This window comes from Phascolarctos cinereus, unplaced genomic scaffold, assembly GCF_003287225.1.
Source record: "Phascolarctos cinereus isolate Bilbo 61053 unplaced genomic scaffold, phaCin_HiC Scaffold_726;HRSCAF=1367, whole genome shotgun sequence".
Classification (NCBI taxonomy): Eukaryota; Metazoa; Chordata; class Mammalia; order Diprotodontia; family Phascolarctidae; genus Phascolarctos; species Phascolarctos cinereus.
The window spans coordinates 177,505,158-177,528,890 of NW_027556098.1; the positions used below are offsets into that span (position 1 = coordinate 177,505,158).

At 41.7% G+C, this 23,733-nt stretch overlaps 1 protein-coding gene across 1 annotated transcript in view; it reads left to right on the forward strand.

Moving 5' to 3' along the window:
- SORL1 (sortilin related receptor 1) overlaps positions 1–23,733 on the forward strand; it is a 213,393-nt gene that overhangs the window by 131,888 nt on the left and 57,772 nt on the right. Inside the window, 6 exon segments of the mRNA XM_020984875.2 lie at positions 410–656; positions 1,668–1,806; positions 15,453–15,626; positions 17,129–17,227; positions 17,230–17,241; positions 23,189–23,311. Coding sequence (XP_020840534.1) covers positions 410–656; positions 1,668–1,806; positions 15,453–15,626; positions 17,129–17,227; positions 17,230–17,241; positions 23,189–23,311 — 794 coding nt within the window.

A 23,733-nucleotide genomic window follows, 5' to 3' on the forward strand; every position in this document is an offset into this window, starting at 1 on the left:
ATCATGCCACTGCCATAGCACTGCAGACATTTTTGGTTTCAAATACCAAGCAGGAGGTAACAACAGCTAACATTTATATAGCACTTCAAGGTTCACCTAGTGCTTTCCATATATTAGCTCATTTGAGCCTCATGACAAGCCAGTCAGGTAGGTGCCATCATAATCCCAATTTTATAGATGAGGAAACTCAGCCCGAGAGATGTTCTGTGCTTTGCCCGGGGGTTACCCAGCTAAGTAAATATCTGAGGGATGATTTAAACTCAGGCATTCCTGACTCTCAGGTCCAATACTTTAGCTGCCTATGCCTGGCAGGTTTGTTCTTCAGAAACTTATCTCCGTTGCGTCAGGATTTGAGGGCCCATTTTCACGGTTCTAATGGGGATATTCTCTTTCTTGGGTTTGAAACCAGGTTGATGTTTTGGACTGACTGGGGTGACCTGAAGCCTGGAATCTATCGGGCCGACATGGATGGATCCTCCATCTATCGCATTGTTTCTGAGGATGTAAAGTGGCCCAATGGAATCTCGGTGGATGATGACTGGATCTACTGGACAGATGCATTTCTGGACTGCATTGAGCGCATCAACTTCAATGGCCAGCAGCGCTCTGTCATCCTGGACAGCCTCCCTCACCCTTACGCGATCGCAGTCTTTAAGGTACTTACGTGGATTCTGCCACTGTTGGGCAGACAAGTACTTTACAGAGATTAAAGGGGGCTTGAGGTCTTTGTATCTTAGCTGGGGTTGTGAATCTGCCATTTGGGTCATTTTAAGTCAGCTCTTTCTAATTGCTATAATTTGGATCATCCCTGAATTTGGGGCAGCTGATTCAGGTCCTTTCCAGGATTTGACCCCTTTCCCCTAGTAGGGTAGGCATTGTGACATGATGAAAGACTGAAATGCTGGGGGATGGATCAGGAGACTACTTTTCCTCTCCCTGCTCTCACCCTGCTTGCCCTTCTGGGATTTCCCCAATTTCTCTGCAGTCTGCTCATTCCAAGTCTCCTTAGGAGTATGGGCTGGTCTGCCTGCCACCTTGACACTCATTACTAGCAGGTCTCCAGAGGACAGAGTTTTCCTTCAAACAAGAACAACTCACCTGTTTATAGCATCTTAAGTTTTAAAAAGCAAAACAAAAACAAAAAAACCCAACACTTTTCTCTCCAAAAAACAAAAACAAAAAACCATGAGGTTGGTAGTGCAGGTATTATTATTTTACTGTTATTCACATTTCACAGATGAGGAGATGGAAGCTGCTTCTGATCCCACAGTTAGTACGGATCAGAGGGAGGGCCTGACTCCTGACTCTAGGCCCACCATTCTTTCCATTATCCTGTGCTGCCTCTCCCTTGTAGCAGTTGGTGGGTTGAAGTCTGGGGCATCCCTGCCAAGCTCTTGCCCATACATGTGAAGTTGCATCTGGTGGCTTTAGTTGCTTCCCTTTTAACTGTGCCAAGGGCTTGGAGAGGCATGACAGAATCTTGCTCTTCAGGGCCAGATAAGTCAGTTCTTTTGTGGGGCGTCAGATGTCCACTGTGAACTGGATGGGGCACTCGGCTCTGTCTTGGCTGGGAGGAGGTATGAGAGGGACAAAGAAAGAAAGAGTGAGCCCAGGATATCAGGAACTTTGAGGCTTGATGGACAAAGGAGTCACATTTTCCTTTTCAGAGCGAAATCTACTGGGACGATTGGTCACAACTCAGCATCTTCAGAGCTTCCAAGTACAGTGGGTCCCAGATAGAGATTTTGGTTAGCCAGCTCACAGGCCTGATGGACATGAAGATTTTCTACAGGGGGAAAACCACAGGTAAGGCAGAGGTTTCTTCATCACCTGTTCAGAAGCTGTCCCCAGAGAGGAGCTGGCGGTGGGCAATTTTTTCACCTGAGCAGTAAACGCCACTGTGCATTTTCAGTTGTCACGACGACATATGCATTATTTAATTCTTCCCTAATGACATCTTAATTTCTCTTTTCATGATGTGCAGACAGCTGGAAGACAGCATGATCTTGCCTCTCTGGCTTGCTGGTGTTGGGTGGATAATTACACCCTCCTCCTGCCCTTCACCCCTTTCGGATTGGTGGGGGATGCCTAGGGATGCAGCTGGCCAAGTCTCGGCATGTGGCTTATCCCAGCAGGTGGTGACAGTTATGCAAAGTGACATCAGGATAGGCCCAGGCACTGTTTGCTAGCAGGCCTATTCAGGTGCTGCATTTTGAGCCCTGCATGCTCCTTTTTAGGAAAAGGTAGGAGCCACACAGGGAGGCTTCCCCAGGCCTTTTTGTGGGGATGAGCTCCTTTTCATCCCTATAAAATTTTAGGGTCCCTGGGGGTGGTATTGCCTTCTAGGGAGTGTCAGTGGTGATGCCAGTAATCGTGACAGCTTGAGCCAATATGACATAACAGGACTGCTAGATTTGGACTTGGGTTCGACTCCTAGTTACTGTACTTAAATCATAGGATTTAAAGCTAGGATGACCTTACAGATCGTAGGATCATAGAATTAGAACTGGAAGGAGCGTCATTCTGTAGTTGAGAACACTGAGAGGTGACCTGCCTAAGGTCACTCAGCAAGTAAGTGGCCAAACCAAGATTCACCTTAGGCCCTTTGACTCCAAATCCAGTGCTCTTTCCACTATTCCCACCTATGTTTTATAGACAAGAAATTGTTTGGTTTTTTTTTCTGGGTAATTTAATCATTTTATTAATAGTTCTGGAATGTTTACCAGTAAATGGATGGTCATTTGGCTGTCTCTCTTTTAAGTCAAAGACCAATTTTTTTTTCAATAGAAAAAAAATCAATATCTTTTATTTTTAACATCACCTTCATTTCCCTACGTTTGTCCTCCTTCCTCCACCCATTGTGCCATCTCTTATAACAAAGAATTTTTTTAAAAAGAGAAAAAAAACAGCCTGGCGAAATTAATCAACACAATTGAATCTGTTACTATATGCAGTGTTCCACACTCATAGTACCCCACCTCTACAAAGAAGGGTGGGAAGTATATTCCTCCATGTACTCTTTGAGTCTCAGATTGGTCCTTATCATCACACAGTATCCAGTTTTCTTTTTTTGTGGCTTTTTCTATTTACATTGTTGTAGTTGTTGCATATATTGTTTTTCTAGCTTTGCTTACTTCATTCTATATTAATTTATGTAAGTCTCTCTGTGAATCTCTGTGTTCTTTATGGCCATCATTTCTTTTAGGACAATAACATTCTGTTATGATAATGTACCACAATTTGTTTTGCCACATATTATGTTTTCAGCCTTGTTTTTTATTCGACTTCTCTTCATGAGCTCTATATTCTGGCTAAGATAGACTTCTAGCTGTACCCTGCTCTCATCCTGTTTTCTGCTGCTTCTGTGTATTCATGTAGGCTATCCCAAATGCTGAGAACACACCTCTCCACATCTGTCTGTTGTAAATGTTTGTTGTTGTTTAGGCATTTTTCATTGTGTCTGACTCTTTGTGACCCCATTTAGGGTGTTCTTGGCAAAGATACTGGAGTGGTTTGCTGTTTCCTTCTCCAGCTCATTTTACAGATGAGGAAACTGAGGCAAACAGGGTTACACAGCTAGTAAATGACTGAGGCTGGATTTGAAACATGAAGATGAGTCTTCCTGACGCCAGGCCTGTAAATGTTGGGTCTGTGGTTTCAGCATTTCTTTAGGATCAGCAGTGCGACACGAGTTGTATCTCAGTGGTCTTATCATTATGGACTTCACTAATAGAATGGGTCTCTGCTATTGGAAGGTATCTGTTTCATAGCTTAGAAGACTTCTGGGAAGGAAGACTCAAAAAACACAAGGCATTTGTTATTGGGACTCCCAACGGGTGTCGGTCAGTGCATTGGAGGAAACATATGAAAAAGTGAGCATGGAAGAGCCTGGGGTAATTCTCCTCCTGAGCCTGGGATACTTGCATGGGTCTGATTCTTCCTCTTTAGGTGGCCAAATTCATCCATAGGCAACTGAATTTTTCCAAGCTTTCTTTCGTGGACAGCTCTGTTCCCACTTCCTTAAGTGTGTTCACTAAATGCCTCCAGAAGATAGCAGCTCAGTTGTTAACTGTGTAGTTAGTTGTTAACGGTGTGGTTCTGATTCTGCTGCCTTCCCTGGCTTTGGTGCTAACAAAGTCTCTTTTTTTTCTTTCTGAGGAGACAGTTGGGGTTAAGTGATTTGCCCAGGGTCACACAGCTAGTCTGTGTCATGTGTCTGAGGTCACATTTGAACTCAGGTCCTCCTGACTCCAAGGCCATGGCTCTATCCACTGCGCCACCTAGCTGCCTCCTAAACAAAGTCTTTCTTGATTGATCTGAACGTGGACAATCTCTATACGTCTTGGAATCTTTCTTGTACTTTGTTTACACCTCCTCTTTGCTGCTTGAATACTTGAATCATACTTAGTTTTTAAATATATCTTATCCTTCCTCTTACATTGAAATTCCTTGCTAGCAGGGATTGTTTTTCAAGTTTGCGTTTCCCAACAGTACATTGTGTTTCACGCATAGCTTAGTAAATGTTTGAATTGTTTGAGAGAATTACATTGCCTTTAGTAGCCTTGAAGACTTCTAATTACTTCATAAGATTATCTCTACTAGAAATGTAGGACCAGAGTGGATGGGACAAATGGTTTATATCTTTACTTCCTCCTGAAATCCTGCCCAACCTCCTCACTTCCTATTGACATCATACCCATACTCAGATCAGGTTTCATTTTTCTCCATGAAGCCTTCTCTAGCCAAGATAGTGCAAAGAGATCTCTCTTTCTTCTGAACCTGTGACAAAACCCTGTCACTTGTTTGGCTGGGTTCTTACTGTTCTGCACCCTTAGCTGTCTTTATGTATCTTAACTTCCCACATAGATTGTCTGCTCATCAAGGCCAGGGAACAGGATTTATATTTCTCTGAAACCCCTCTAAGTCCTAGCACAGAATCTTGCTAGGTTTTTTTCATTGGATGATTTATTTATTATTATTATTTTTTGGTATTTAGAAAAATGCTGAGTACATAGTATATGCCCCATAAATAAGGGATGAATTGAGTTATTGAAGAAAGTTATGTGATGACTCCAAGGAAGCAATTCATAAAAAAATGTTTAGACTGGATGGGAACTAAAGTAATTGAGAGCCTAAAACTGCAGGAGGGCCAGCCCTGTTACACTGAATTAAGTATCTTCATTATCACTACCATCAATTCGTGATCTCCTTGAAACTTATCAAAGAGTTAATGTGTATTCGGGTCTGGGGAGCTAATGAAATATAACGTGTTGGGAAAGTCACAATATCTCTAGGCCTTAATTACCTCATCTTGTCTATTAGGGGGTGAGATGAAGATGTTAGAGAGTATGATAAAACCTCTAGGTCCTCTTCCAGGTCTGGGAATCCACAAACATGCCTCACAATTTCGCCAAAGGTCAGTCCTGCTTTAGAGCACAGGGCTGAAGACTTTTTTTTAAATCACTAGACCCTTTATATATTATTTTGAAATCATAGAAATTGGGTGAAGTGGTAAAGCTTACTTTTGTGGCATAGTTTTAGAAATTGAGCAAAAATGTTCCATTATAAGAAGGAAGATGAGAATATAACTAGAACTCAGAAGAGACAAGGACTGGGTTCAGGCATCCTTCACACAAGCTTAAAATATAAAAAAAAAAATGCAGTGATTTGACAACAGCTTCTAGCCCCCTACTTCATTCGCAAAATACCTTGTGGAACCCACTGAGTTCCATGGAATGACATTTGGATGACCCTACTCTCAAAAATGCTGCCTAATTTTAACTGGGTACTGTATATCCTGAGATGCTTATCAAAAGCAGACTGACAAATGAACAAATAGAAGATAGCCTAGTCTTAGAAATGATATGACTAGCTGTGATTCTGGGAAGTTCTTTGTTCTCTGAGTTCTGTTGTTCACTCATATTATCTAAAAAGGCACCTTTTTATGCTGAAAAATATTCAGGTGCTATTGATCCTCTGTGAAATTAATTTCTGAACTTCTGCATGGGTTATAATCTCCAAGTTGGTGAATTCTTTCAAAATTTTTAAAAAATCTTTTGTCTCTATGTCACCTTCATTTTGTACTACATACCTCCCCTCTCTCCCACGCATAGAACAATCCCTTAAAACAAAGGAGAAAAAGCAAAAAGGAACTAAAAAACAGTAAAACTAACCCATACAACTGCCAAGTCCGACTGTCCAGGTAGTTCTCCACACCTGTAGGCTTCTACTTCTACAAAGAAGGTTGAGAGATAACATTCTTAAAGCTCTATTTGAGCTCCAAGTCTGACCATCATAATTACCTGTGTTCGGTTTCTGTTTTGTTGTTCTTCTTTCCATTTAGCTTATCGTAGAAATGTATGTAATTTTTCTTGTTCTGCTTACCATGTTTTGTATCAGTTCGTTTAAGTTTTGCCATGTTTCTCTATCCATCGTGATCATCATTCTTTATGCTACGATAGTATTCCATTATATTGATGTACCACAATTTGTTTAGCCATTTTCCAGTTGATGGAGGTCTATTTTGTTTCAGGTTCTTGGCTACTACTTTAAAAAATGCTTATAAATGTGTTTTCCTGTATCCTGAACTTTTCTTTTTATCTTTGACCTCTTTGGGGTGTATGCCTACCCATGAGATCCCTTGGTCAAAGAGAGTATAGACATTTTAGCCTCTTTTTTAGCAATAATTCCAAATGACTTTCCAGAATGGTTGTACTAATTCACAGCTCCACAGTATATTAGTATGTTTGGTCTCTTTCCACAATCTTTCCAACATTAACTATTCTCATCTTTTGTCATCTTTGCCAGTTTGGTGGATGTGAGGTGAATTCTCAAGAGCTGTTCTGATTTATATTTCTTTTGTTGTTTGTTAGTGATTTGGAATCGTCTTTCATATGGTTGTTAATGATTTGTAATTCTTTTGAGAACCATTTTTTCTTTTCATGAGAGTCATTGTGGGATGTTAGAGATAGACAGAGAACTGGCGTCAGAGCCACAAAGACCTGAGTCCAAGTCCTATCTCTGACACAAGTCACATGACCTCTTAGGTGGTCTAGGTGATTTTGAAGACTAAGCTGAAGAGAAGGTGATGACTTGCTTTGATAGAGGAAATTTCCTCATTCAAGAGTTGCCAGTACCAGTGAAATTACAGCTCTAACCCCTATTTTTATTAATTTCCATTGAACATTTATTCATTTGGGTAATGTCTCTTGGTATTTAGATTAGTTTTTGTATATCTTTGATATTTTATCAAATATTTAATGCAAAAGATTTTTTTTCCAATTAATAGCTTCCCTTCCTATCCTAGTTGGGTTGATTTTGTTCATATAAAACATATTATGTTTTATGGAAAGAAAACTATTATCTTTTGTGATCACCTCTATCCTTTGGTTAAGAATTCCTCCCCCAAACATAAGTGTAAAAAGTACCTGTTTTAGTTCTTTCTAATTTTTTTTAAATGGTGTGACTTTAACTGTTCAGGTTATACACGTATTTTAAACTTATTGTAATATGTGGTGTGAACTGTTGGTCTAAGACTAATTTTTGCCAAATTACATTTGAAGTTTTCATAGTACTTCTTGTCAAATAGGAACTTCTTCTGAAAGCAATTTATGTTCTTAAACTAATTGAACACTGTTAATGAATTCACTTATTTTTGATTCTTCTTCATTTAGTTTATACCACTGATCTACTTTCAAAATTTATTAACTGTGCTAAGTAGTTTTGGTGATTACTGCTTTATAGTATAATTGAAGGTCTGGGAGTGCTGTTCTCTCATCATTTTTATATTGGGTCATCAGTTTCCTTGAAAGCCTAGACCTTCTGTTCCTCCAAATGAAATTTGTTGTTACTTTGTTTCCATCCCTTTGTAATTTGATTGGTAATGTACTAAATCTGTAAATTAATTTAGTTGGCGTTGTAATTTTGTTATATTGAACACTGAATATTGTTCCAGTTATTTAAGCCATTCTTTAAAATCTTGAGTGTGCTTTGGTAGATTATCTCCTATATGTTTTATGCCTTTTGTAGTTATTTTGAATGAGACTTCCTTTTATATTATTTCTTTCTGGATTTTATTATTGCTATGTAGAAATGCTGTTGATTTTTATGGGTTTACTGTGTAACTTACCACTTTACTGAAGATATTGTTTCAGTTATACAGTTTTCTAAGTAAATCATCAGTTTTCTAGCAGTGAGGGATAATTTTATGGCCTCTTTGACTGTGTTTATACCTTCAATTTTCCTGACTTAACTGTTATCACTAACATTTCTAGAACTATGTCAGATAAGTGGAGAATAGGAGTATCCTTGCTTTATACCTGCATTTACTGAGAAGAATTTTAATGTTTTCCCCACTGCACGTAATATTAGCTTTTGGTTTTAGCTGTTTTGCTGCCATAAAAAAAGTCCTCCTCTGCTTGCCTTGTAGGGCCCAGAGAAGTTAAAGTGACAGGTCTAAGGTCACGCTTTATATAATGCTGTGACTTTGGGCAAGTCACTAAACTTCTTTGGCCTGAGTTTCCACACCTGAAAAATAGGGATAACAATACTTGCACTCCCTGCTTCACAAGACTGTAAGGAAAGTGCATTGTAAGCTTTAAAGTGCTGTGTAAATGTAAGCAGTTAAATCCTGGATTGAGAAAAGAGGGCTTCCACTTCTCAGTGCACCTCCCATCTGGGAATCCTGGCAGACTTTGAAGATCCAACATGGCAACTGGGAAAAATGTCAGGTAAGGCTTTGAGATCTATCAATAGATCTGGAAATACTGGGTGCTCATTGGGGCTCTTTAAGATTTTTTCAATGAGAAGTCCTCTTTCTCATTTGCCTTTTGTAGACCCAGAATGTTAGACCTGGAAGGAACCTTAGAGTTCAACTAGTCCTAAGGAAAATGAGGCCTTGAGACTTAGATTGACTTGGTCAAGGTCATGCACCTGTTGAGTGGCAGAGCCAGGTTTCAGTCCCAAGCCTTTATGTGAGGTCTTATGAAGTAGCTAAGTGACACAATGGATAGAGTGTAGAACTCAGTTCAGGAAGACCTGAGTTCAAATCCTGCCTCAGACACTTACTAGCTGTATGAACCTGGGGAAATCACTTAACCTCTGCCTGCCCCTAATTTGTAAAATAGGGACGATAATAGCACATACCTCACAGGGTTGTTGTAAGGAGCAAGTGAGATAATATATATGTGTAAGCACTTTATAAACCAAAGTAATATATAAATGCTGTTATTATTATTATTATTAATTTTTATCTGCCCTTTTCACTACATCACCCTCCCTTACCTTGACCTTTGTTTGTCTTGAACATGATGTTTATTCAAGAGGGAAACAGTAGGGTAGATGCTCCAAAGAGGATGTCTCTATTAAAAAATTCCCCCCATATCTCAATATTAAATATCATCTCAGGTCTGTTGGACTCACCTTTATTGAAGTAGTTCCTGATTTAAACTGGGATATATGGCTATTGATTTGTATTCCAAAGATAGGCTTGAGTAAAGGGAAAATTGAAAGGAAGACAACAGGGCCATATGTTGGCATAGCGTGTTATATTTTTCAAATATGCATATATTCAGTAAACTACAAGTACATTGACTTGTAGCCTTTTAGATCTGAAAGGAACATTGAAAGACTGCTTTGTTGAGAATTATCTCAATTGGTCACATTAAATCTTGTATGTGAAAGACTTTTGTAGAGTATAGCGTGCCATTCACAGTTTTATGACATCACAGCATCGTGGTAGCCGAGGCCTGCCTTTAGAGCTAGTAGACACAGTCCAGGGCTGTACCCTCACTAGGTGCTCAGTGAATGTTCCCTCAGTGATCTCTTTGGGGTATGGTAAAAGAGTAATTCCTGATAACAGTAACAACAATAATAAAATAATTGTTAGCATTTATATAGAACTTTAAAGTTTTACAAAGTACTTTGCATATGTTAGTTCACTCAATCCTCACAATAATCCTATGAAGCAGGTGCTATTATTATCCTATTATTATATTATTATGCTATTATTATTTTACAGATGAGGAAACTGAGGCTGAGAGGGTTTTTTTTTTAAAGTAACTTGCCCAGGGTTACACAGCAAATAAGAATTTGAAGCAGAATTTGCACTCAGGTTTTTCCTGATTCCAAGTCCCAAACCTGTCTACTGCACCACCTAGCTGCCTTCCATAAGAAGCTTATGAATTTTGTAAAAGTAGCTAGTTAGTGTTCACTTCATCCTCAGATTATCCAATTATCCTTTCTCCCTCCTCACCTCTGCCTTTTAGAATCCCTGGCATGCTCTCAGACTCACTGAAATGCCACCTTTTGCAGGAGGCTTTTTATTGTCCCCCCCAGTTGCTGGTACCTTTCCCTCTAAGGTTACCTTCCAAATACTCTGTATCTTGTGTGTATGTTCATGTTGTCTCCTCCATTAGAATGTAAGCCTCTGGATGGCAGGAACTGTTTTAGTTTATTCTTTGTAAGTGCATAACAAATGCTTGCTTCGATCTCCTCTTTACTTATGTGGGCACTCCTGGTTCCTCCCCTAGAATGTAAGCTCCCTGAGGGTAGGTACAATCTCTGTATCCCCAACACCTAGCAGAGTGCTTTGCACATAATAGGCACTTAATGTGTTCAACAAAACAAAACATATATTATCCCTATCCCTTTGTTACTCTTAATGATTTTCTTAGAAGCAAAGTTAATCTATGGCTTTCTTGACAGAAAAACTGTAGATCTGTTTATGGGTGTGGAAGGTGGAGAGTACCTTGAAACTTCATTCTTTCCTTTAAAATCTGATGTGTTCTGAAAAGCATGGAATCTGGATGGCCATAGAAGGGACTGTCTTTGAATACTCTAGCCTTAACTAGACAGTGGCTGACACAAGCTGGATGCTTTCCCAGATGGGCATTGAAGGATGTAAAGCAAAGGGTGGAGGAAAATTCCCAAATGGGCCTGGTGAAAACACTGCCTGGCTCTGCTTCATGATCTTATTAAGCTCTCTTTCAACATCACAGGGTGGGTAAGAGCATTAAGTGGTTCCTGAACAAGGGAAATCTCTGCAAGGCTATTTATTACACAAAGGATGGTGACCAGCTGTTCACCATCTCCCTCAAAACAGAACTAGAGGCTAATAGAATAGTAGCAGGAGGGTTTGGGAGTTAGAAATAAGGAAAGGCATTCTCATAGCGGGGATTGCAAGATTCAGTTTACCGAAGAAATATCATTCCTGAGGTGCCTTTAAAACCAAAACACATTCCATCATTCTAGGCCAAGTTCGGTTTGGGGAATAGAGAGGACAGCCATTCCCAGGCGGTAGCTGCTGACTCAAGTCATTAGGAACAGGAGGACAGAGAGGAGAAAAGTGAAAGCTTGACATATTCTCTGAGTCATCATAGCCGTCACTACAGGGCTTACTTAGAGTTTGGCTTCAGCCCAGCACAGAGGGATGCAGAAGAGTGAATTCCCATGGGTGACCCAAGGTCAGAACAGAGGGAGGATGTGCTGGACTTCCTCCTGATGTCTGGCGCAAGCTGCCCACCGGCACAGAGAGGACATGACACTGTCCAGCCTCTGGATCTTTCTGAGTCCAAACTATGGCATGCATATAGGTGGGATTCACTTGTGCCTGATAATACTACAGACTGTCTCCAGGTGCTCATTTCACAGGTCCTCTGAGTTAACCTGAGAGAGGCACAGAAATTGTAGGAGACTATGAAAACAACAACAACCACCCAAATCTTTTCATTGATCTCTCAGGGGAAGGGGAAGGAGAGATATGATTGAACCCTGCTTTTAAGTTCATAGCTTGAATCCCACAGTTTCCCTCTGACGTGGGGTAGTATGATCTTCCCAGTGAGAGGAGTAGAATCCAGAGATTCTGTCTCATCCACAAAAGCAAATCTTCCATCTCACAAGTAACTGTTCAGAAGGGTGTGTTTGACAAGCATTTGGCAGGCAGGCTCTTAGATATCCTTGTTCAGATGAAGTATGTGGTCTTTGACTCCCTACTTCTCTGACGACCTAATATAAACAGTTCCAGCTCCGCTTGAATGCCATTATTCTGGTGTGATCTAAGAAAAAGTTGCTGAGGGAATTGGTAGAGTGCACTTATACTAACTCCAGCTGTAGCACAGGCAAGCTGCCTTTCTTACATTGGGTGTGATTTCCTCTTTATACTGAAGAAAAGCAAACTTGGATTACACTAAGGCAGCCGTTCTCCAATTTTTGGGAGTGGGGGTAGGGTGGGTGTCCCTGAGACCCTTTCAGGGAGGGTCTGCAAGGTCAAAGCTGGTTTTGTAATAATACTAAGATGTTTTGATTTCTAATATGGTAAATGCTGATAGATACGGCTTACGTGAACAAAAGCTCTTGGGGGTGGAGGGGGGGCATCTTCAATAATTTTAGAATTACTACCAAGGGGAGTCCTAAGACCAAAAAGTTTTAGAGCTGCTATACTATAGAGGGTGATTATATGTGTGTGAGGAGGGGGTGGGATGCAGGGGTGATGTTTAAGGTGGGGAGAAAGCGACTGGATTTACAGTCATTGTTCTGAAATCAGAATGTTTAAAGGATTCGGTATGTGTATGTACATCATGCAAACTTCCTCAGCAACCTTTCCTGGGATAACACTAGAAATAATGACAGTTCTGGAATTGTTTGTGTTAAGTTAGGAAAGCAGGAAGTCCAAAGACCCTGGACCTCATCTGGGCTGGGGGAGCAAGAACTGTGATCTGGAAGGATCTCAGAAGTTAGAATAGTTTTCACAGCAGCCTTTTGGGTAGGTAGCATAGGCATTATTAGCCCCATTTTTCAGACCAAGCAAACTGAAGTTCAAATAGGCTGAGGTCTCATGCCTCATGTCAGACTGGACTTTAACCTGCTTTTCTTACAGGGCCATCATTGTGCAGTTTATCTTGGCTATCAGTCCCTTATCAGAGATATAGGATATAAATTTTCCCTCTACTCCCCTCACCCATTGATACCTTCCCTTCTTAATGTAGTTGCATTAATTGTATTTATGAAAAAGCTTTTTCTTTAACAGTCCAATCCTGTATAGAGGCTCCTTCTTTATCGTCTCTGATAAGTACTCATTTGGCTTCAGCTCGAAGACCACTAGAGATGGATAACTCATGACCTCCTGAGGTAGCTTAATCTATTTTGGGGGCAGTTTTGATTTGAAGGAGGTCTCTCTACTTATATCAGACCTAAATCTTCCTTTCTCTAATGTCCACCCATTCATCTTTAGTCTACCCTCTGGGGTCAAACAGAACATGACTGTTTCCTATTTCACAATACAGCCTTTCAAATCTTTGAAGACAGCTATCCTGACCCTGCCTATATCTTCTCTTTTCAAAGCTGAGCACCCCGCTTTTCTGACTGATCCTCACTCCTAGGGCAGCACAGTTTGAAATCCCCTTATGATCCTGTTCTCCCTCCCATGGATCTGCTTCTGCTTGTCAGGATCTTGGTGAAAACAGAGCTGGCTTTCAAAGCTGCACAGAACTGGCTGATAAGAGCAGAAGATAACAATATTACCACTTCTCTTGTCCTGAGCAGCCCAAGATTATGTTAGCTTTTTTTGGGGTTTTCTCTCTAGTACTGAAGCCTATTGAGCCTGGTACAGATTTGTAATTTTGAATTGACAGTGTGCTAAAGTTATCAGTTCATTTTCATATCACCTGGGCACACCATTCCCTTTTTTAAAATTTAAATTAAAAATTTTTTAATGAACAAAAATGTTATTTTCTCTCCTTCCCACTTCTTTTCCTGTTGAAAAATAATATGGAACTTCCATCTTGTTAATCTCAGCTGTTCCTTAAATGTTTGGGGTTTCCTTGTCTCTACAGCATGAGCCTGTCTTTTGATGGAAGCAGCATTGACCACCACTGCTGTTTCACCTTTTCTCCTCTTTTTTTTTTTGTCTAACCAGTTAAAAACTCCGTTATGAGATACCATCATACTCACAGGATATCAGAACCTTGTTATTGTTAGCAGATTACTGTTAAAGCCAGCTGTACCAGAGCACATGATTACTATTACACCTGGGGTTGATTCTGAAGCCTGCACAGATGGGGTTTGTGTAAATGTATGGGGACCAGCCTCTCATGACTTTCTGTGCAGGGGAAGAAGGGGTAAGGGGTCTATGGCAGTGGTGTCAGGAAGTGCCTACCTGCGCCCTCCCCATGACTAGGGTCTATGTGCGCAATTATAAAAGGTGTTTCATAGGAATATGGCAACAACCTAATTTGATGCTCTGATGGGTAAGCTAATATGTACTAGCTGTGTAACCCTAGACAAGACATTTAATGTGCCTTGATTAGGCTTCTCATTTATAAAATGGATTAAATAATAATCCTACCACCCATCTCATAAAATTATTTTGAATGAAAGTGCATTGTAAATTTTGAATTGCTATGTAAATGTGATGTATTATTATTTTTAAGTTGGGCTCTAGGAAAATATGTGGGTGTTAAACAGCAGGGGATTCCTCTCTCCCTTTGTATTTTGGGAACAACATTAATAATAGATCACTTTATATAGTGACTTAAAGTTTGCGAGAGCTTTATGAGATAAGCACTACTGTTCACTCTCAGTTTACAGATGAGGAAACTGAGGCATAGAGAGGTTAAATGAATGCCCAGGATCACACAGCTAGTAAGTATTTGAGGCAGGATCCAGATTCAGGTGTTCTTGAATTTGGTAGTCTTCCATGTGTTTGTGAGATTGCTGCACTTTGGAGGAAAATTGAAGAGACTATTAATAATTCTCATTACAAATACTACCAAATTACAGTTACCATTTTCACATCTCAACTTTCCCCATTGCAGTTTTGATATATCATGGGTCAGCATAAGAAATTAAATGGGAATTTTGGAGGAGTTTTGCAGAAGCTGCAGACAACATACAAAGGCTAGCAGATGACACAGAAAAAGTTTAGAAACTCAGAAACGCATAAAATATATGTATAGTATTGCATAGTGTCAATGTATTTTATCTTCTAATGTCATAATAATGCAGACTTCTTCTCTGGGCCAAAGGGAGGGCCACAAAGTTTTGCATTGATTTTCCAGATTACAGGGGCTCTGCTCCCCTAACCCCCAAAAGTATTTCTGTAATGCAGTCTAAGCTATTGGGTACACTTCATTTAGACCAGAAGCTGCTTAATTACATTAGTGATGCGTTTCTTGAATTGAAAGTCTGGCAGCCCAGTATTGTACAAAGAAGACTGAAGAAAAGGTGGAAGACTTAGATTCTAATCTAGTTCTTCTGCTTTTAAGCTGTGTGACTTTGGGAGAGTCACTTAACTTCTCTGATCTGTCAGATGGGTGCGGGGGTTGGGCTTCATAGCCTCTTACTATGACCACCCTTGTCTGGGCAGGACTTGGGAACGTCAGGGGACCGCAGATCCATTCATCATCCATTTTTCATTTAATAACCTACCACATTGCTACCTCTTTTCCTCCACCCAGGAAGCAACGCCTGTGTATCCAGGCCCTGCAACCTGCTGTGTTTGCCCAAAGCCAACCAGGGCAAGAGCTGCAGGTGTCCTGAGGGTGTATCCAGTAGCGTCCTTCCATCGGGGGAGCTAAGGTGTGACTGCCCTCGGGGCTATGAGCTGAAGAATAATACTTGTGTCAAAGAAGGTGAGAGGCCCCTGTGGGTCTTCCTTGGCTTGGCTCCCTTCTCTTCTTCCCCTCCCCCCCAACCTCTTCCCCTAGTTCTCGAAACCTTATCAGGGTAGACTCTGCCTTAGGGCAAGACCAATCTCAAACAGCTGGGAGCTGTTCACCCCAAAATGAGATCCCTGTTTTCAGATATTGTGCTTTTCTGTTTAATGTCAGAATTAGGCACCTAATTTTTCCACTCTGACCCCTGACCTTTTTACCATTCCTTCTCCACCTCCCTGGCTAGAAGGTACCAGTCCTGCTTCAAATGCATCTCACCTGGGCGTTATTTCGAGACAGCTTTGTTTCGCTGCAGACTCCCCAAAGTGCCATTGCCAGTGTTTACAAAAGACCTCAGGGTCCAAGCCCACTGTGGACTTTGCCTCATATTGAGTTCCAACCTATGGGTGTCTAGTCCAGACTCCGTGCACCCCTTCCTCCTACCCAGCCCTTGTGTTGCCATGACAATGAGCTGACCTACTGGCTGACCATTCCTTTTCCTGATTGGCCGGTGTTGATGTCCTGAATTCCTCCTTTGCATTTGCCCCAGGTGATATTTTCTTTGTAATCATAAGCTCCCTTCTCACAGCAGTCTTAGAGGCTGGGCAGCTAAATATACAATGGCAGTACTTTAGACCCTTTCCTAAGAAAAATAAATAGGAACTGAAAAAGAGCATATATTCTTGGGTTCTATATGACATCTCAAAGGTATTTGAAATAGAATAGTCAGAATTTACACCACATTTTGGGGTGTAAGGAATATCCTTTCAGTGTCTGTTCTCAGAACACAACCTGGCCATTGATCAAATGGCTGTCGACGCGAAGATCTCTATGTATTGCCTCAGCCCAATTTCTTTTTTAAAAAATGCATTTTTTTTCTGTGTAGGAAGTAGAGAATACTTGTTTTATTTTTTAAAAAAAGTCATATAAGAAAAATAAAATATATGTATAATAAATTTAAAAATCACCATAGACAAAAGCAAAATAATCCAGTAAGTTACTAAATCGAATGTTTTCTTAAATATAGGATGGTCTGGGTCCCCACTAAAGTGTTCAATGTGAGGATAACCTTTCCCAATATAATAACATTATAGGAGACTCAGTTTTCCCTCATCCCACTGGCCTTGTTAATCATCTCAGGTGGCCTTGTACCCTTTCTTAGTTTCTTTTTCTTCTTTTGCTTTTCATTAAGAAGAAACACAGAAATATGTCCCCTGCCCTCTAAGTGTGTCTGTTCCCAGCCCACCCCCACAGTTCCATACTGGTCCTGAGGTAAAGATGAGAGAGGAAAACCGCCAAAGCGCAGCCCTCCCTCGCTGAAATCCAGTTCACTTGCATGCCGTGGCATCGCCTCCCTGATATCATGGTCCTCTTCGAGAACAAAGGCCAAACAGCAGCAAAAACCCTGTGCTGTGCACTCCACAGTAGTGATGCTTGGTCTGTTTTCCCTACCTCCCCCCTCCGGATTACCGATCCCCCAGAAAACACCTGCCTCCGCAATCAGTATCGCTGCACCAACGGGAACTGCATCAACAGTATTTGGTGGTGTGACTATGACAACGACTGTGGGGACATGAGCGACGGAGGAACTGCCGTGAGTCACGGGGCTTGGCTGGGCTCTTGGTTTCCCATCTTTCCATGGGCTTGAATCTCCAAGGGACAGGGGTTAGTTTTTCTAGGCTTGTGAGTCAGGTTGTAGCCCCCGGTAGAGAGCAGTGTGCTTCTCAGGTGATTGCTGGTTCTGCTGGCATTCAGGTCAGCAAGCATTTCATTTAAGTACCTCACGGTTAGAGCTGGAGATAGAACAAAATGCAAAAACAGTCTTTGCCCTTAAGGAATAGACACACTTTCTATGTAGGTAATTAGGTACCTAGACTATAGATGCAGAATCAGTGAAGGTGATAAAGATAATCTGAATGAAATGTTAATATGTTTCCCCATTCAGTTATGCCTTTTGTACAGAAATAATAGCGTTCTTAAAATAATAACAAATTAATAGTGTACTCAAAGAAATGTATAACATGAGCACAATGTAATAGAAACTGTACTGTAGGAATTGCAGTATAGGGTGGACTCTGTTATAAGTCGTTTTGGGACTTTTGGCAAGTGACAGATCTCTCTGGGGTTTAGGTTTTTCCCCCTTTGTAAAATGAGAGTATTAGATGAGGGTGAGCCCTGAGACCTGTCACAGCTCCACTTCCTTAGTTCAAACAGCATTATTGGCCACTATTTAGTTTGGTTTATAATAGTTTCTTGTTTATCAAGGAAGATATGTGCCCATTTTTCATCTCTTTCAAATATTTGACCTCTCAGTGTCCAAATTGTTTTTTTCCCCAATTTCACTATAGCCGTTACATCTCGCTTAGCAACAACCTGAGACGTTTTAGATGTTTATTTTTGCTCTGGTTATATACCGCTGTTGTCATTATTATGGGCTATGCAGCCCTAGACACTCAATGCTCTAGGCAACTCCGAGAATGTATGTTGCAGAAAAGGTACTATCCTGCATTGGCAAAGGGAGTGTGCTCATGTGAAAGTCCCCTAGGCTAATGAAAACACTGGTCCATCACCATCCTTAGAGTGAAAAATGGATCTGGCTCTGACCTTCTCCTGTTTTGGTTGAGACACCACATTCCATCAGGCCTTGCTGGGAAACAGGAGCTGGGGCTGAGGCTTCCTTATCAGGGAAATGGTGGCCCTCTGCTCTTCATTTGAAACTGCGTTTAATGGAGGCTAGGGAAGGGAGAGGTAATGAAGGTGAGAGATTAACTAAGCAAGGTGGAGAAAGTGATGCCTGGAAACCAAAATAAATGTTTATGCCACCCATGGACTGCATTCCTTATCCCAGTCAGTGGAAAAGTGATGCTTATAAAAGATAGAGCTGAGTGTATGTTTTGTCAACAAATGGTCAGAACACCTGGAGTAGCTCAGGCCCCTGCCTCTGTGCCCTCTGGGGTGTTCAGTGAGACAGTGAAAGAGAAGCTGAGGGTTGGTCTGGAGGGAAGCGGGGAGGATGCTCTCAGGAGATGGCCTCCCCTCTCTAACACACTCCCTCAGCAGGAAAGTGCCAGGCACTTGAGCATTGCAAGAGTATCTCCTTCACTCTTGTCATTTTGTATTCAGGCTCGGCCTCCCACTCACATCTCAATTACAGAGAAGCTATGGAGCCCCAAATCAGAGTGCCAAAATGTCTACACAGGCTCCCCCGCATCCCCGCCCACCACTGCCACCAGGCCCCTAGCCAGCAGCATGCTGCTCATTCTGGTTTGTTGCTCATGGTGGAGAGAGTCATTTGCCAAACAGCCAACTTCCTTAGCCTTCTCCAGGAATAGTGTCTTGGGAACAAAGGGGCTGGTAGCTCCTTTTATATAGATAGAGATAGAGATATAAAAAATGAAGTAGTCCTTCCACGCAATGGGCTTACAGTCTACCAGGGGAGACGAGTACAGATATGAATATAACGAGATAATAAATATAACGAGAATAAACACAGGTTAATTAGAGCAGAGGCACTGGCATTTGAGAGGGAATCAGAAATCATACCATTCAGAAAGTGGTATCTGATATGCATCTTGAAGGAAGAGAAGTGAACTCTTCTTGCCAAGTGAAGAGAGAGTGAACTCCAAGCGCTGGGCATGATGATCATTGCAAGTTCTGGAGAGAGGAACGGAAGCACTGTGTGTGAGGAACAGAAGAGCTGATTGGGCTGGATTGAGTAGTATGAGAAGGGGAGTAATAGTCAGTCAATAAGTCTAGAAGGGTAGGTTGGAGCCAGGTTATGAAGAGCTTTGAAAACTAGCTGGGATGGAATTTATTGAGTAGAGGAGTCACATGATAAGATCTGGGCTTAAGAGGGGGGGAAAAACCCACTTTGGCAGCTGTATAGAGAAGGGGCTCAACAAGCTATTGCCTGAGGACCAGATCCGGCCGGCCTGCTTTTGTGCAGCCCATGAGCTAAGAATTGTTGTTCATTTTCTTTTCTTTTTTTAAAAATTAATTTATTTTGATTTATCAACAGTCGCTTCCATAAGCTTTTGATTTAAAAATTCCCCCCCCCACCTCCCTCTCCAAGGCAGCACACAATCTGATATAGGCCATACAGATACATTCCTATTAAACATATTTTCACATTAGTGATGTTGTAAGGTAGAATTAGAACCAATAGGAGGAACCACAAGAAAGAGGAAACAAAACACAACAGAAGAAAAAAAAATAGCTAATAGTATGCTTTGATCTGCATTCAAACTCCGTAGTTTTTTCTCTGGATGTGGATAGCGTTTTCCATCCTGAGACCTTTGGAGATGTCTTAGATCCTTGCATTGCTGAAAAGGGCTAAGTCTATCAATGTTAGTCATCACACGATGTGGCTGTTACTGCGTACTGTGTATTCTGTACAATGTTCTCCTGGTTCTGCTCACTTGACTCAGCATCGGTCCATACAAGTCTTTCCAGGTTTTTCTGAAGTCTGCCTGCTTATCATTTGTTATGGCACAATAGTATTCCATTACATTCACATACCACAGCTTGTTCAGCCATTCTCCAATTGATTAGCATCCTCTCAATTTCCAATTCTTTGCCACCACAAAAAGAGCTGCTGTAAATATTTTTGTACCTATAGGTCCTTTTCCCATTTGTATGGTCTCTTTGGGATACAAAGGATATGCACATTTTTGTAGCCTTCAGGGCATAGTTCCAAATTGCTCTCCAAAATGGTTGGTCATTTCACAACTCCACCAGCAATGCATTAGTGTTCCAATTTTCCCACATCTTCTCCAACATTTGTCATTTTCCTGTTTTGTCATGTTGGCCAGTCTGATAGGTATGATGCTTGGAAATGGTAATTAAACCCATGGAAGCCAGTGAAGTTGAGTGAGAGTATAGAGAGACGAGGTACCTCAGAGTTGTTTTGATTTGCATTTCTTTAATTAGTAGTGATTTAGAGCATTTTTTCATATGACTGTAGACGGCTTTAATTTCTTCATCTGAAAACAACCCACTCATATCCTTTGACCATTTATCAATTGGGGAATGCTGTTCATTTTCAAGTGCAGTAAAACTTAATTTTAAAATGCAGAAATCATTCTTAGCTAATGGGCTGTGTAAAGACGGGCTGGATTTGGTCAGTATGCTGTAGTTTGCCAGCCTTTGGGGTAGGGGACTGACTGGGGTGGGGAAAGACGAGACTGGGAGACAAGTAGATGGCTGTTGCAGTTACTATCTAGCCGAGAGGTGCTGAGGTTCTGAGCTAAGATGACGGCTGTATGAATTGGGGTGGGGTGCAAATGCAAGAGATGTAAAGGTAGAAGCGACAAGATTTAGCAACCGATTGGCTATGTGGGGTGAGAGAGAGTAAAAAAGAGATAAGATAATATTGTTACAAACCTGAGAGGCTAGAAGGGCAGTGGTGCCTTTGATGGAAAGAAGGGGAGTTTAGGAGGAAAGATAATGGGTTTTGTTTTAGATACATTGAGTTTAAGATGTGGCTGGCACAAGTCTGAATTGTCCCATGGGTAACTGGTGATATGGGACCAAAGCTCAAGTGATGAGAGATTGGGACTGGACATGCAGGTTTAGGAGTTACATGCTTGGAGATGGTAATTAAGCCCATTGAGTGAGAATATAGAGAGAAGAGGTTCCTGGACTGAGCCTTGGAGGCCATCCACAGTTTGGTCTGTGATGAGCCGGCAAAGGAGACTGAGAAGTTCTCCTGCAGGTACTAGGAGAACCAGGAGGAAATAATGATACAGAACCCCAGAGAGAAAAGAGCATCCAAGAGGGAAAGGGTGGCTATAGTGTCAGGTGCAGCAGATTGGTCAAGAAGGAGGAGGATTGAGCAAAGTCTGTTGGATTCAGCATTTGAGGGACCATTGGGAACTTTGGAGAGAGAAGTTTGAGATTGAAAGCTAGATTGCTGAAGACTAAATGGGAGGAAAGGAAGTAGAGGCATTAAGTATTGTCATCTCTTTTAGGAATTTGGCTGAGAAAGTTAGAATGATAGCTTGAGGGAATCGTAAGTTCTAGTTAATGTTTTTTCAGGATGAAGCAGATTTGGACGCCTTTGGAGGCAATAAATAGGGAAGGACTGAGTAGAGAAGGTAAATAGGTATGACTGAGGTGACAGCCTGCTGGAGAAAATAGAAAGGACAGATATTGAGAGTTTGGCCTTTACCCCATTATCAATGACTGGGAGAGAGGATGTCAGTGTGTTTTGAGATGAAGAGAAGGGGAAAAGAGGGAGCTTACAATTAATGGCCTCAATTTTCTAAGTAAATTAAGAGACAAGATCCTTAGCTGAAAGAGTAGTGGGAAGAGAAGGTATGGGAGGCTTGAAGAGAAGGTTTGGAATAACTTCTTTGATGAGTGAGACAGTAAATAAGGGATGAATAAAAGGATTGCCTTGTTTCAGTGAAGACTCCATTTTAGTTGAGTAACATGGATTTATAGTGTATCCAGTCCACACTGTTTTGCAATTTCATCCAGCTTTATTCATCAACACATGAATAGGACCAGAGGAAGCAGATAGTGAGAGCAGCCCAGGCCTGGGGTTTGGTGAGTTATGAGTGATAATTAAAACAGTTGGATAAGGGATTCCAGAGTAGAGCTGGTAAATTATAGCACAGAGATTAGGAAGAGTGGAGAGTGAACTCAGAGTAAAGTGAAGGACAGAGAAAGTACCTAAAGTTGGAGGGATGTCAAGAGTTTTTGAACAAGGAAATGGAATAATTGTGAGATCCGTGATGATTGTCCTTGTGTAGTTGAGATGGGTGGAGGAGTTAGGTCATGGCACATTTGAAAGCACCTCTGCTAGCATATTGAAGTCCCCAGTGTTAGAGCAGGAGCTGGGGAAGAGAGGGAGACAATGAGCCAGACACTGGACTCCTTAGGTGAGAAGGCAGCTGATACGCAATTGCCACCATGATGTGAGTAAAGTGAAAATGGGGAAGAAATTTCTGAGCAATGACAGGAAGGGGAGAGCCTGGAAATGGAAGTGGGAAGCAAGGAGTATTTCAACTCGCCCTTCAGAAACAGGGGGTCAGGGGGTGGGAGTGGAGATGTAGTCAGTGCTGGAGAGGGAAGTCAGCCCTCATTGAGTACGAGTAAATTGAAGGAGCATGGGAGAGGGTTGGTGCATAAGGAAGTGGTTTGTGCATTGTAGAAGGAGGATCCCAGAAAGCAGAGTTAAATGGCTGATTGGGGTTGTATCTGACCAGGGGTGGGGCAGAGTTGAGGAGGAAAGAGATAAGAGAATGGGAGGTGGGAGGTGGAAGGTGAGAGAATGAGACATAGGTAGCTGGTGCTTGAGTAATCAGGGAGGAGGAGAGAAATAGGTGGTGGGTGTCTTAGGGGTAGGAGTGGGTAGCAAATGAGTTATAATGCTCAGTCTCCAAGGGGTGTCGTTGCCTGGCAAGGGCCAACGGTGTAGATCTTGGTGTGCTTCTCCAGGGCCAGTTGAGTGGGGATGGGCAGGGTGGGCAATGTTGCCCATGGTCACACCATGTAACTCATTTAACTCCTCCTCTTTGTGCCTTCTTTCCTCTCAGCTACCACCGTTTGTGATCTGGACACCCAGTTCCGATGCCTGGAATCTGGGACTTGCATCCCACTGTCCTACAAATGTGACCTGGAGGATGATTGTGGAGACAATAGTGATGAAAGTCACTGTGGTAAGGGAAAAGGAGAGGGCTGACTTCTGAAGATCCCACTGACATAGACCATATCTTCCCACTGGAAATAAAGAATATCTTGGGGTTGTTGGGTAGACAGAGAGGGCTTCCACCATCCGGTCCAGAATCTGCTCTATTCTAATTAGAGAGCCTATCTCCATGCCCAGATTTAAAACCACTTTACTATCCACACCACCTAGAGTTAACTGAAGGCTTCCCCCCCCCCCATTTCATCTGACTTAGGGTTTGTGCTCTATCCATTGTGCCACCTACCTGCTCCTGGGATATTATAGAGCTTCCTAACAGAGATCTACAGTCTCTCAAAAAAGATCAAAAAAGTAGAATATAATCTTCTTGAAGGCAGGGACTATTTCATTTGTCTTTGTAGCTCTAGTGCCTGCCACAATGCTTAGCACATAGTA